Raw genomic sequence first — 13,447 nt, 5'->3', positions numbered from 1 at the left:
CATTAGTCCAAGGGTGGGTTATAGTCCCATACTCCTAATAAGATTAGGAGAAGCCCTAAACCCAATCTATAAAAGGGTAGGAAGGGAGACATTATGAATTAATTCTCTCCTCTTCCTCTCCACGCCTCCCTTTCTCTTTTCTTATCCCTTCCCACAGCAGCAAGAGGCTTCCCCTCTTCTTCCCACGGCAGCAAGGGAGATGAAGTTCATCTGCTTCCAAGTGTTGGAAAGAAAGAAAGAAGAAGAACCTAGGAAGAGATCAATTCGCCCAAGGAAAGAAGGAGTTCTTTCCTCCAAGCCCAAGCCCATTCTTCCTCCTTCTCCATGGCAGCAAGGGGGTCCTCTGCATCCTCTTCTTCCACGACATCAAGGCAAGGAAGATCCACACGCAAAGGTTCCTCCTTTCTCTTCCTCCGTTGCGAGTAAGATCAAAGAAGAAAGGGTTCTTCAAGGAGGTATGTTGCAGATTTCTTCCAATCTATTTGATAGTCATGAGAGGTCTTTGCAAGAAGCTAGCACTCCGGTAAAACCTTATCTCAGATGATTAGATCCTCGTGTGGACACTACAAGAAAATTGGGCATTAGCGACGCTTTTTTTGGCCATTAGCGACGCTTTTAAGCGTCGGTAAAAACCATCCTGACGCTATCCCAAGCGTCGGTAAAGCGTCGCCTATGCTACAGTGGATAAAACATTTTCCGACGCTTTCATAAGCATCGGTCATTAGCGACGCCTTTTAGCGTCGGTAACGTACAATTTAGCGACGCATAAAAGCGTCGCTAATTGCAATTTAGAGACGCTTTTTAGCGTTAGTAACTAGCGACGCTTTAAAGCGTCGTTAAAGTCAAACCTACCGACGCTTTGAAGCGTCGGTAATAGATAACGATCGTGATTTTAACGACGCTTTAAAGCGTCGTTAGAGTATAATTTTTTTAAAAAAAATTTAAATTTTTTTTTTAAACTCTGTTTACAAAATCAAAGGCATTCACACTAAACGAGATTATACTCATAGCACAATCAAACATATTTATCAAAACATTCATATTGTCAAATTATATTCATATTGTCAAATTACATTCATACTGTCAATTTACATTTGCAATGTACTTCGAAAAGCATAAAAAAAATACATATAAAACTCCAAAATAAAAGCTTCAGGGATCAATGGGGTCACCATTTCTACGCGCAGATGAAGTATCAGGAACCTGTAATAAAAAAACCTTAAGAAGTTAAGAAAACAAAATTTATTAAGCTCTTCAAAAAAAATATGATACTTATGTAAAATGTAAAAGTAGATGTAGTAATTTATCTGAGGAGGCAATGTCATAATCCGTAGTTGAACCCAGGAACCTAGAATAAAATATATAAAGAACAAAAGTAGGAGAGATTGACTTGGATCACTGTCCATTATCACCCAAACAAATATTACTAAAAGTTACATGATCAAGCATTTAACAAATGTTAGAATGGCACAATTCTAGTCATTCATAACAGAACAAACTTTGACTGAAAAAAAGAAGCTGGAGTACAAGAAAAAAGAAATAAAGAAAATATGGTTATTATCTGATAAACAAAGTTAAATTTTTAATTATAAAGACGGTGATACATAATCACAAAAATTGAAAATATACCTAGGTGTTGATGAATCTTTGGGTCAAGAACTTGAGTGATGGATGCTAGAATTTGAATCAGAGAATAAGCGTGAAGAATCTTGGATCTATAAAAGAATAGTTAAAATAATCAGAGAAAGAAATTACAGGAAAATTTATTATGAGAATCACCCAGTTAATTCTACCAACATGAATCACTCAACATTTCAGAAGCATTTCAAATGAGAATTGGAAGGGACCATATTCTCAAAGTTCTCACAGTGATGGATATAACTTCCTCTTAGGAATCTCATGAAGATGATAATATACAATTTACACAATAGACTGAAGAACCTTCTCCAGTATTATTCACATATATGGATTCAGAGGAGAGATGCCCATGTACCTTGTTCAAGCTCAGGCAAAGAAATGGAAGGCCATATATTTGGTCGACAGTATGATGGGTACCTAGATGATAGAGTCCAATTGAAGTGATCAATAAACATAAGAGAACACATGTAAACATATGATTATAGATAAAGTCATAGTACTAAGAAGCAATTTACTTGAAAAAAGAAGACGAGGAAAAGGCACAGTAGCATTGAATGTAATGAATCAGCTTGTAAAGCTGTTCTGCATGACAATCATGATTGCCATGTTGGAGATGATATGAAACTGATCTAGTTCTTAGATCACATGAAGAACATGTAAGCCACATTATTGGTGCAAACATAAGGATAAAAAGACACCATATGTGTAAAGCCCTGTCAGCATACGAGTATGTGTTGGGCCAAAAATCTCCTACAAATCTCCATTCAATGTTCCATATCACCAGTGAGTTATCAAATCAGAGTTCAAAACATTCAGTAATGCTTTAAACAAGATAATAACGGGAGGCACAATTTCAGTGAAAAATAAGCAAAAAGAGCTCAGTCAGCTAAACAAAGAAGCAGAACAATAGATCGAGTAACACAAATGATGGGAAGGAGGGAAATACAAGAGAACAATCTTGTTATCTATTAATCATGAGCTTGTAACACAATTTTTCCAACCCAAAACAATTAAACCTCAAAAGCACACCAAAAGAGCAGAGGAAAGACCTTCAAGCAATAACAATGCAATGGACCAATTTCGGTCAATAAAAAGCAACAAAAGAAAAGGTTAACTCCAAGAAAAAGAAAATTACATAGAATTAGATGAGAGACATCCAAGCCCATACTTTATCCTCAGATTCTAGTGATAACAGCAAGTAAATGAAGAAAATTCCAGGAATTAAGGAAGAATATAGCTATCCACCAAAAAGCATTAACACAAAATAGACAAGGTACAGCTATAAATCCAAATTTTATAGATTATGAAAAAAAAAATGTAATGATTTAGATGAAATATTCTGAAAGACTCTGGAGATGCAATGATAGAACAAAAACTAGTAAAAAAAAAAAAGTAGACAAAGCATCACAAAATGAGTACTATTATGTAGAAAAGAAGACAAAGCATCACAAATTGAGTACCATCACATAGAAAAGAATGTCTCTAATGAGAAGGAGGTTTAAGAGAGAGTAAGATCAAGCACCTTCTCTGCCATAGGCTCGAATAGTCGGAGATCCCAAACTTGGAGATACTAGGAGGCAGTGAGGGGGTTTGGAAAACTTCCATCACAGCAGAAAACTTCGCCAGCCCCACCGCGTCGGCCCCACCTCTCAGGAGGGGCGGGAAGAAAAGCCAGTACCCGGTGCCGACGATCAACCCGAGTGCAAGCGGCGTCGCCACGACGGGGTGCGGCCGCCACCAGCCGGCCTTCCGGGCCTTCCTCTCCGCCACCATGAGCAGCCCGTGGAGGACGAAGAACGCGGTAACCTCCCCGGTGGGAAGTGCCAAGGTGAGGTAGTAGAACATGAGCTCGTGCATGAGGCCGGAGACGAAGAAGGTGGCGAGGATGCCGGCGTCGAGCCCCCAGCGGGCTTGGACGGGGTCGTAGACGGAGGGGCGGAGGATGGAAGAGACCATGAGGTTCCAGCGGCGGCCCCAAAAGTCCTGAAGGGAGGAGGCGCCTAAGGGGTTGTTGAACTGGGGCTCCAGCTCGAGGCCAAGGAGACCGGTGGCGATCTTGGCAATGGAGGCGAGACCGAGATCTAGGATCAGGTAGATGTGGCAGCAGTAGATGGCGAGGAGGAGGTACGGATGCATTCTATCACTGTAGCGGTAGCTGGAGATGATGGTGGCCAAGAGGAGAACCTTGACGGCAGTGATGAGGCGGTGAAGGGTGGATAAAGATGAAGAGATGGGAGGTTTGGGCTTGGGTTTGGTTTGGATCTTGACAGGGAAGGAGGAGGTGAACAGGAAGGGGAGGAGGGGGAGGGAGGGGCAGAGGGGGCCGAGGCCGAAGGCGAGGAGGAGGAGCTTGAAGAGGGCGAGCTAGGCGAGGAAGAAGGCAAGCAGCACGAGGATCGTGATCCAGGTGACCAACGTGGCCGGCATCGCCACGGCCAGCGCCGCCCCCATGGAGAGCAGGCCGAAGACCCCTCCGTAGAGCACGGAGGCGTAGAGGGCCTTCCAGCCGGCGGCGGCGCGGGAGGAGGTGGAGGCGGCCGCCGAGTTGTACCAGGAGCGGATGGAGAGGAGGAGGTTCCAGGAGGAGGAGAGGAGGAGGGAGTAGACGACGAGGAAGAGGAAGACCCACATCCGTCGCTTGCTCAACGCCCGCATCAGCAGCGACTCCCCCCATCGCGACAACGGAGAGCGCTCGGCGGAGGAGAATGGATGAGATCGGTGAAAAGGGTTGAGAAGAGAGGGAGTCGGTCGGCGTGAGATGGGGATTTAGGGCTTTAGAGGGAGGGGGTCGATCGGGTTTTGGAGGAATGAAGTCTGACGACGCTTATAAGCGTCGTCGTGTTCTTCCGTTATGCCGACGCTTATAAGCGTCGGTGATTAAATATTCCGACGCTTATAAGCGTCGGTAATGTACCCAGACGCCGACGCTTAAAAGAAGCGTCGCTGGAAGCTTTTTTACCGACGCTTCTGAGAAGCGTCGGCGGTTACTGTCCCCAAAAAAAAATCGCCGACGCTTTTAACTAGCGTCGGCAATACAAAGTCGGCAAAAATCTTTTTTGTTGTAGTGGGATACCTGTAGAGGCCGGACACGTGTGCGGCTTAACCAGGAACCTAGAAAGATCATCAGGCTGCGGTGAGTTCAAAGATCCTAATCTATAACTTCCGATTTTTGTTTCAATTTTATAAATCTTAATCAACCCTCTTCAGATCCTAATCTTCCCTCCCTAGTGAGTTCAAAGATCTTCTGGATTTGGATCCAGAAAACTTTTTGAATTCTACGATCTGAGGCGCGTTCATACGATGAACGACGTCCCGTTCGAATTCCGCTGCGAACATCGCATCGAACGGGGCGTAACTCAGCATGGAGGTCTATCAATTAATTGTCCATCTCTTAGAAAACTATCTATTTGAGTTGTCATGATCTTTGGATCTTTGACGGTTAGGTCAAAATCAAAAGGCAAGAGATTATAGAGCAGCGGCTCTGATACCACTTGTTGCCCAAGGTAACAATCTAAGAGCAGGGGGGGTGAATTGGGTTTTCTAAATTTTAAGACCTTAAATTAATTTTTAAGTGAATGTGGTTTAGCCTATGTGAAAAATATAGGTGCAGTGGAAGCAATTGTAGTAAAACTTTAAATAATTGTGATTAAGTCACTTTTAGAATTTAAGCTAGAGCAATTACTTAAGTAAAGAAAATAAATCAAGAAGCACACAATGCAAACACAATCGAGTATAGTGGTTCGGTGCACCCCAAAGCACCTACGTCTACTTTCCAAGCGTTTCCTTGGGAATTCACTATAACTCCTTGGATTATAGTTGGATTGTTTTTCCGGACTCACAATCCAAAAATCCTTACAATTGGTTTTACGGGATCACCAACAACCTACGTTGGTTTTATGGGCTCACCAACAACCTACACTGTTGGTTTTACGGGCTCACCAACAAACCTTACAATGAATGAAAAATATAAGGTTTAAAGTTCCTAAGTGAGCAAATATAATAAATATGCACTTCAAGAAGAAATAAGAAAATAATTATCGCATTGAAGATCCTCTTCTCTTCTTTGCTGAGATTGCTTCACTCCTCAAGGGTTGGTAGAGCTTTTGAAGTCTTTTGAATTCTGCTCAATCATCTTCTTTCAGATTTTGAGATGAAGCAATGAATAAAACTCTCTTGGATTTTCTTTTCTCTTGAATGTACACTTTAATTTCCACCAAGGTCACTTTCTTTAATGAATAATGGCTCTTAAATACTTCTCCAATCTCCAAAGATCACTTCCTAGCCGTTGGAATGGAGAAACTAGCCGTTTATAGCCGTTGGGAGCTTAAAAAGTGCTTCTGCAGAACTAGCCGTTATGCTATCAGCCGTGCTGGGGTCGACCCGAGCAAATTTGGGGTCGTCTTAAGTTATTGTTCATAGGCTGGGGTCGGCTCAAGCTTTTCTGGAGTCGGCTCCTGCTACAGTGGGGTCGGCTCAAGCTTTTCTGGGTTCGACCCTCTCAGAAGTTCCAGAAACTTGTTTTTCTGATTTTTCGGGCTGGGGTCGGCTCAAGCTTTCTTGGGGTCGACCCGTGCTATAGTGGGGTCGACCCGAGCTACAGTGGGATCGGCTCCACCTGGGGTCGGCTCAAGATTACTTGGGGTCGGCCCTCTCAGTCAATTTTCAGAAAGTTATTTTTGTAATGGTTGAAGCTGGGGTTGGCTCATATATTCTTGGGGTCGGCTCATCTATTCTTGGGGTCGGCTCCATCTGGGGTCGGCTCAAGAATTCTTGGGGTTGGCTCCACCTCTGTGCCATTTGTGCTATATTTGCCAGAATGTGTCAGAATATGTCAAATCGTGCCAGGGTCGACTCTAACCTTCCTAGGGTCGACTCTAGCCTTGTGCCAAGTGTGTCACTCCATGCCAATGCGTGCCATATGTATCAGAGTCGACTCCAAACCTCTTTGGGGTCGACTCAACCCATAATTCCCTGCATCTTAAGGTTAGTCTTACATATAGGGTATATAAAATGTATTCCAAGGAAACTGGGATGCTCGGCACAATAAGGTCTTACTCTCTTGATAGTAAAAAATTACAGAATTGCCCTTTAAGGTTATCTTAACTTGAAACTTTGTCATAATAAATTTCTAAGTTTTCTCTCTTGCTCTACTATAAACCTTATCTCGAAATTAACTCTTGAGAGTTGTTTTGACCTTATATTCATAATGTTTTGCGAATGTATCGAGCGTATCAAGAATGTATCATTTCTTTCTTCCTTGAGTGTTTATATGCATACGCATTTGAGTTAATGGCATTAGCACTTCCATATGGCCTCAATAGCTTTGTAAGCATCAAAATAATACTAGGATCGTCATCATAGATGGCTCTGGCCCCTTACTCCACACCTGCTCCACCGACGAGATTCGCTCCTTTGTCTCCCCATGCACTTTGAGGCTTTTTCTCATTTAGTTCACTAGGTCCAGAAAGTGCAAGATCTAGCCAAAACTCTGAAGCTGCTGCGTTTAGCTCTAGGAAGTAAGCCCGAAGGCCTGGCCATCGGAGGCACCGTCGTTACTCTCCCGAATAATCCAAGAAAATAAAAATCTAGGGTTTGGTTCCGTTCGGGTCGAGTTGGGTCTAAATTCAGTAAACCCAGACCTGACTCAAAAAATGGAACATGTCTAATTTTAGAACTCGACCCAAGCCCACGGGTCCTTCAAAATGGGTCGGATCGGGTCTAAGCAAGTCGGGTCGGGTCGCGGGTCAACCCAACCTACTTGCAACCTTATCTAGGGTCTAGTGTTAGAAATTTAACCTAAAGCATGTATTGCAAATAAACATAACTTTGTCTGAGTCAATTTGCTAATGGGGATTAAAGGAATTTTATTACATAATACTGATGAAATCTTGGATGGAATATGCAAAAAAAACCTTTTATTATATTATTTATACCACGAGTACACCAACAACAACAAGTGACTTGAAGGTAGAAATAGGAGATTCCTGTGCTCCAGGCAATTTTAGAATTACACTTTGGTAACTGAAACATTTGTGCGTAAAAGCCAATACAAAGCCAGGGTAAGCCATATTGTCAGAGTTCCAGCGTTTTCCCACACCTCAACCGTCTTTCATTGGAGAGAAGCTTTGCAAAATGGATGAGTGCTTCTTCATTGGTTACCTCCCCATTGACCTCCTCAGACAAGCCAGTCTCCAAGTTAACCCTTGACACTCGCTTCTTGAGGAGATCCTTCCCAATTTGCACAAGCTTTAGCAAGTTCTCCTCCGTAGAGATGTCCACAGATGAAGCATTTCCAGTCAGGTTGTCATCCTATATTTAACAATGATCGACATAATCGTAACCCTTGCTGCAAAAAGGGGGGACGAAATAGTGGAGAAATAGTGAAGCTTACCTGTATGCGAAGATAGTTTCCCGTAGAATGGAGTGCTTGGAATACCACAGATGCATGGATATCAACCATATCAGCACTAGCTTGAGTAAAAATGTCGATCAGAGGCGCAGCACCATTGTTGTACAACCATCCTAGTACACCCCATTTGGAGGCCTTTTGTGCACTGAATCTCTCTTCGTTCTTTGCTGACCCCGTCCCAAGAGAGATCACAAGGAATTTGCCATAGTCCATTGGCTTGATGGGAGAGAAATCTTCATTTTTCTTGAGGATCTCCTTCGTAACTTCGCTGATCGCTGCTAATGTCTGTCAAGTTATTGGATTATATTATTATTAGAAGCTTATGGTGTTAAAACAAAGGTAATATTAATCTATAAACTCTAACCGGATTATTTGCTGCAACCCCTCCATCAACAAGATTAAAGCTTCTCGTGTTTCCATTAGCATCTTTTGTTTCAAAGTAGTGGGCAGGAAGATAGGTTGGAGCTGCAGATGTGCTAATGCATATATCGGACAGAAGAGAATCTTTCAGAGGTGCATGTCTTGCCTGCACGCACAAGGGCAAAATGAGACTTAAAAAATGAGATAAGGTTATGGAGGGATGGCAGACTGATACCTCAAAGGTGGAAAAGATAGTGGGCTGAAGAAGCTTAATATCAAAAGTAGGAATAACTATGTTAGTTAGAGCTTGATGAAGCCTTGTTTCACCAAGTAATTCTCGTATTATCGAGTGCAGATACTTCCCATCATATTTAGGCCCTGTGACTACAGTAAACAAATTACACGTTGAAGAGAAAATCCCAGTCCTGCAAGAAGGAAAAGTTTCTCTTAATCCCTAAAAATGGGGTACGTAACTAGATATGACATACCCATTACAATCAGTTCCTTAATGGCCATGCATAATCCGTTGTTGCGGTTGAATTGTTTTATTTCAATTGCTACTCTTTCATGCAATCACAAAGGGACCAAGTTATAACTTGTCCTACTTACTTTTGAGGAAAAATCTTAGGGGAGTTTTCTAAATAGAACTTGGTGATATCATCTGCCGCAAAGAGTGGCCTATTATTTTTGTTGGGAGCTGTAAGCATTGCAGTCACGAGCCCTCCTGTGCTCGTTCCAGCAACGACATCAAAGTAGTCTGCTATCCTTGCATCCTCTCCATCAAGATCCTGCTTCCACCAACCTCTCATTAAGATCATAATAAAATTTTGAAGGAAGGAAGAAGCTTAAGAAAGGTGATTCATTTCATAGTTGAAGTAAAATTTACTTGGAGCTTTGATTCGAGGAAGGCGAGGATGGTTCCTGGGATTATCCCTCTCACGCCGCCACCATCAATGCTCAGAACCGTGACCAGACTTCCCTTAGAAGGTGGAGAGTTTGCAAGTTTTTCAGCGTCGCTAGCCATTCGCTGGAACCAGTAAAAGCTCCAAGAAAATGGTTTCAGAGGAGAGCTCAATGGCTGCTTTCTTCTGATCTTATGCCGATCTTTGGTAATATATAGCTATTTGTAAGCAAAGTTGCTTCTGGGAACATGCATACCACTACTCTTGGCAAGCCCTTTCGAAGCAATAATTTGGAGTATTATCACTCAGTACGTCATGTTTCTTATGAAAAACGCCTCGCACCCTTCACCACGTGTATATAACCCCCTTTCTTCAATCTGCTAACTTGAAGGCTCGAGACTTACATGCTGTCCCCATGCTTGCTTGCCACGTACTCTTATTTTCTCCCTAGATCACACCAACTACAAAGGATTTTGACGTATCTATGCTGTTTTGTGTTATAGGTGCAACAGATGATTTGTTGTCCAGTTGCTCCCAAAGCTGCAGTAGATTTGGGGTCATGGGCATATCCTTCAGGTGCATTAAGATAAAGATGATATGATGTGGACCCTGTCAGATAAAGCAAGCTATCATTCTGATAACATGGAATACGTTATAAAGATTGTTCGCATGCATGGTATGAACTCCAAGCTATCCTCCAAAGTCAACACCAATTTAATTTCTTATTGGTTCATCTTGCATTGTATCAAGCTTATAAGATTGGGTAACCTTCTACAACTCTAATTGCAAGTTTGACAAGCCGATATAGAAACAAGTACATAGATTATATAAACAGCTACATATCTCTAATCACTTGTTATATGTTCGCAAGAAAATTAAAAAAAGACACTTGTTATACCAGTACAATCTAATTAATGCTTTGGAAATGGAAATATAGCTGTACTTTTTTTTTAATTTACAAGGAAATGGGAACAAGCTTATAAGATTGGGTAATCTTCTACGACTCTAATTGCACATTTGATAAGTCGTTCTCTAACGATAGTTAATTTCTTTCATCTACATATGCTAGTATGCATAGATTATATAGACAGCCTACCTATCTCTAATCAAGAAATTAAGAAAAAGGGCACTTGTTATATGAGTACAATCTAATCAATGCTTTGGAAATAGGAATATAGCTGTATTTTTTTTTTAATTGACAAGGAAATAGGAACAAGCTTATAAGATTGGGTAACCTTCTACAACTCTAATTGCAAATTTAACAAGTCGATCTCTAACAAGGGTCAATTTCTTTCATCTATATATGCTAGCATGCATAGATTATATAGGCAGCTACATATCCCTAATCACTTGTTATATGTTCTTAAGAAAATAAAAAAAAAGGGCACTTGTTATACAGGTACAATCTAATTAATTAATGCTTTGGAAATAGAAATGTGGCTGTATTTTTTTAATAAATGATGCTGTACTTAATAAATATCTCTTAGAAACATGGCTTTGCTTGCTTTATATATCCTATGTAAGCCAAATTTGCCAAATTATGCTCAGTTACATAATATTGTAGTCAGATCAGCTTTTAAGTCGGATTAGACCTGGGTTACAAAAGATACACATTAATCATTTGATCTGTCTTGAATATTTGTGCACTCAGGCACAGTCCACAGGCTTATATCTTTTTTTTTTTTTCGCCTGTTTTCCTTTCGCCCTAGCACCCACCAATTCTATCACCCTCTCAAAATTGTTTTATTTCTCTGGTCCATATTAATATAATACCAGCACATGACACCAACGAAGAAGAGAAGTTTTAGTATGCCGTTTAGAATTTACAAAGTCTCATCTCAAATTGCCATGTGTAATATTACACTCAAGAGCTTTTTAATCTTTTTTTTCTCTTCTTCCCGGAGGGATAAGCCCCAATTCATATGTCACAGTCAATACTGATCAACATGATATGACTTCTTAGATAAATATTTCCTTATGAGAAAATTTCTTGGATACATGAACTAAAAGCCAAGCATCATGTCATGGAATAAAGAATTAGAAATATCTAGCTGAACTTTGTTCTTTAGAATATAAAGTAGAACAGGGCGTTCAACATACTTGGGCAATAAGCGCTTTATCTGAATCCCAGGTCAAGTGGACTACCATATTAATAACATCAAAATTAGCTTATAAGTTGGTTGAATGGTCGCTAAGATGGAAATCCTTATCCTGAATAACCCTCTCAAAACAAGCGAGGTATGGAGAATTAAAGTTTGAACACCAAATCCCCGATTCAAGGGGTCCACGGATCTGTGAATGGCTCTTTTGCAAGCAATGACAAGGTGGGCATGTTTTTAATCTAAACTGACTTCCGAGATCGAGGAAAAAAATGAGTAGAAGCATCAAAGCACATAACAACGACACCACAACTACACATCAATTTTGTATCATTTATTTTCAATTGTAACTTAATCAGGTCCATCTTTCATAGATAGTTGTAGTAATATTTATTTAAAGGTCAATGCATGTTTCACAGGTGTTGAATATTGCCTCAAGTAGATTTGAGATAGAGGCATAATAAAACTAAGAAGGATAGAGGAAGCAATGAAGATATTAGAAAAGCTATGGAGGCTGCATGAATTAAGAAACAGTGATGGAAGCTAATGAATAAGATGGTATGTGTCACACCCCGAATCCGGATCATGACACGGCTATACTATTGCAAATATATAAATACAATAACACGAAGCTACTTAAAATTTCATAGCAGAAATGAACAATTTTATTTACAAATGTCATAACAAGTTCATCATAATGGAATGGTACAGAGCATCTAAAATTTTAACATTTGATATTCAATTTTCTCAAATCCTGAAGTACGTCAAGCACTTTGATCCTAGCAATCTTAATTATCTGAAAAAAATGAATAAAGTGGTGTGAGCTATATGGCTCAATAAGTAATAATGCAAAATCTTACCAGATCAAGCATAATGTATTTTCTGCCCATGCATTAATTTAAGAAATTAACAATTATAACAAAGCAAGCATTTCATATAGCATATATTCAAATTAGTCATAAACGATGGATGCCCAGTAATGCAAGTTCATAACTATGAATATGCATCATATAAAATTCTTGCCATTATTCATGCTTTGAAAGTTGTACTTGCCATTATTCATGCTTTAAAATCCGTACTCTCAGATGGGGAGTGCAGCTATGGTTACTATTATATCCGTGACAAGGCCGTAATCTTTGCCAACTATTATTCTCCGTTGGCAGGGTCTACACCAAGCTATCATGCCCGGTGGCGAGAGCTGTATGCCAAGCCATTATACTCGCTGGTGAGGGCCGTATGCCGAGCTATTGTACTCGCTGGTGAGGGCCGTATGCCGAGCTATTATACCCGCTGGCGAGAGTTGTATATAGCAATTTGAGAGTTCACAAAACATATTATGCTTTTCATAAATCTTACTTCATAAGTATATTAAAAATTGAATAATGGCATCATAATATGCAAAAATTCATGATCATGCTGCAAATTTCATTTTTCCATGCATCTTTCTATATCATCATAAAATATGTGTGCACAATATAGTAATCATGACGAATGACATTTATCTAAAATCATGCAATACTTGCTACACATACTTGATCCTAATTTTTAGAAATATAGCAGCAATATGCAATTTCATATAATTAATTTCATGTATTTGAAAACAATAAGATTGTGTCAGAGTCAACTCAATTTACTCATAAAGTTCTAGGTTTAGATGACAAATTTTCAATACCTAGCAATATCATCAAATTATTTGTTACTTATACATTTAATTTATATTTATTTACACTCTTTAGTTAATTAACTCATTTATAGCCCATCTATAGGACTAAATTTTATTTTCAGGATCCTAGCCTTATTCAATATCTGGTTCAGATCTAATCAAATTTTTTGTTCAGGTCTGACCCAATTTCTGATTCAGTTTTAATCAAGTTTCTAGTTCAGGTCTGACCCAATTTCTGGTTCAGGTTTCATCAAGATTCTAGTTCAGGTCTGACCCAATTTCTGATTCAGGTCTGACCCAATTTCTGGTTCAGGTGTGACCCAATTTCTGGTTTAGGTTTGACCCAATTTCTGGTTCAGGTCTCATCAAATTTCTA

General features: G+C 40.2%; 3 protein-coding genes and 1 long non-coding RNA gene across 4 annotated transcripts; all 4 read right to left on the bottom strand.

The window, feature by feature from the left end:
• Positions 1-1,484: 1,484 nt before the first annotated feature.
• LOC120106642 lies at positions 1,485-2,143 on the bottom strand. Its single transcript, XR_005508732.1, has 3 exons — positions 1,994-2,143; positions 1,630-1,715; positions 1,485-1,518 (listed from the first exon to the last, which is right to left on the bottom strand). It is a non-coding gene; the product is annotated as an uncharacterized LOC120106642 (long non-coding RNA).
• Positions 2,144-3,120: 977 nt separating this feature from the next.
• Positions 3,121-3,774, bottom strand: LOC120106640 (probable long-chain-alcohol O-fatty-acyltransferase 5). The gene has a single exon (XM_039119638.1). The coding sequence runs from the start codon at positions 3,772-3,774 to the stop codon at positions 3,121-3,123; it is 654 nt and encodes a 217-aa protein (XP_038975566.1).
• A 228-nt stretch (positions 3,775-4,002) lies between these two features.
• Positions 4,003-7,706, bottom strand: LOC120106643. The gene is made up of 2 exons (XM_039119641.1): positions 7,572-7,706; positions 4,003-4,329 (listed from the first exon to the last, which is right to left on the bottom strand). The coding sequence occupies exons 1-2, from the start codon at positions 7,704-7,706 to the stop codon at positions 4,003-4,005; spliced, it is 462 nt and encodes a 153-aa protein (XP_038975569.1).
• Positions 7,600-9,497, bottom strand: LOC120106641 (patatin-like protein 2). The gene is made up of 6 exons (XM_039119639.1): positions 9,294-9,497; positions 9,017-9,195; positions 8,643-8,832; positions 8,412-8,573; positions 8,030-8,332; positions 7,600-7,947 (listed from the first exon to the last, which is right to left on the bottom strand). The coding sequence occupies exons 1-6, from the start codon at positions 9,429-9,431 to the stop codon at positions 7,711-7,713; spliced, it is 1,209 nt and encodes a 402-aa protein (XP_038975567.1). The 5' UTR covers positions 9,432-9,497; the 3' UTR covers positions 7,600-7,710.
• Between the last annotated feature and the right edge of the window lie 3,950 nt (positions 9,498-13,447).

This window comes from Phoenix dactylifera, unplaced genomic scaffold (genome assembly GCF_009389715.1).
Source record: "Phoenix dactylifera cultivar Barhee BC4 unplaced genomic scaffold, palm_55x_up_171113_PBpolish2nd_filt_p 000587F, whole genome shotgun sequence".
NCBI lineage: Eukaryota > Viridiplantae > Streptophyta > Magnoliopsida > Arecales > Arecaceae > Phoenix > Phoenix dactylifera.
Note: the sequence above shows the minus strand (reverse complement) of the source record. Positions and strands in the feature narration are given on the sequence as shown.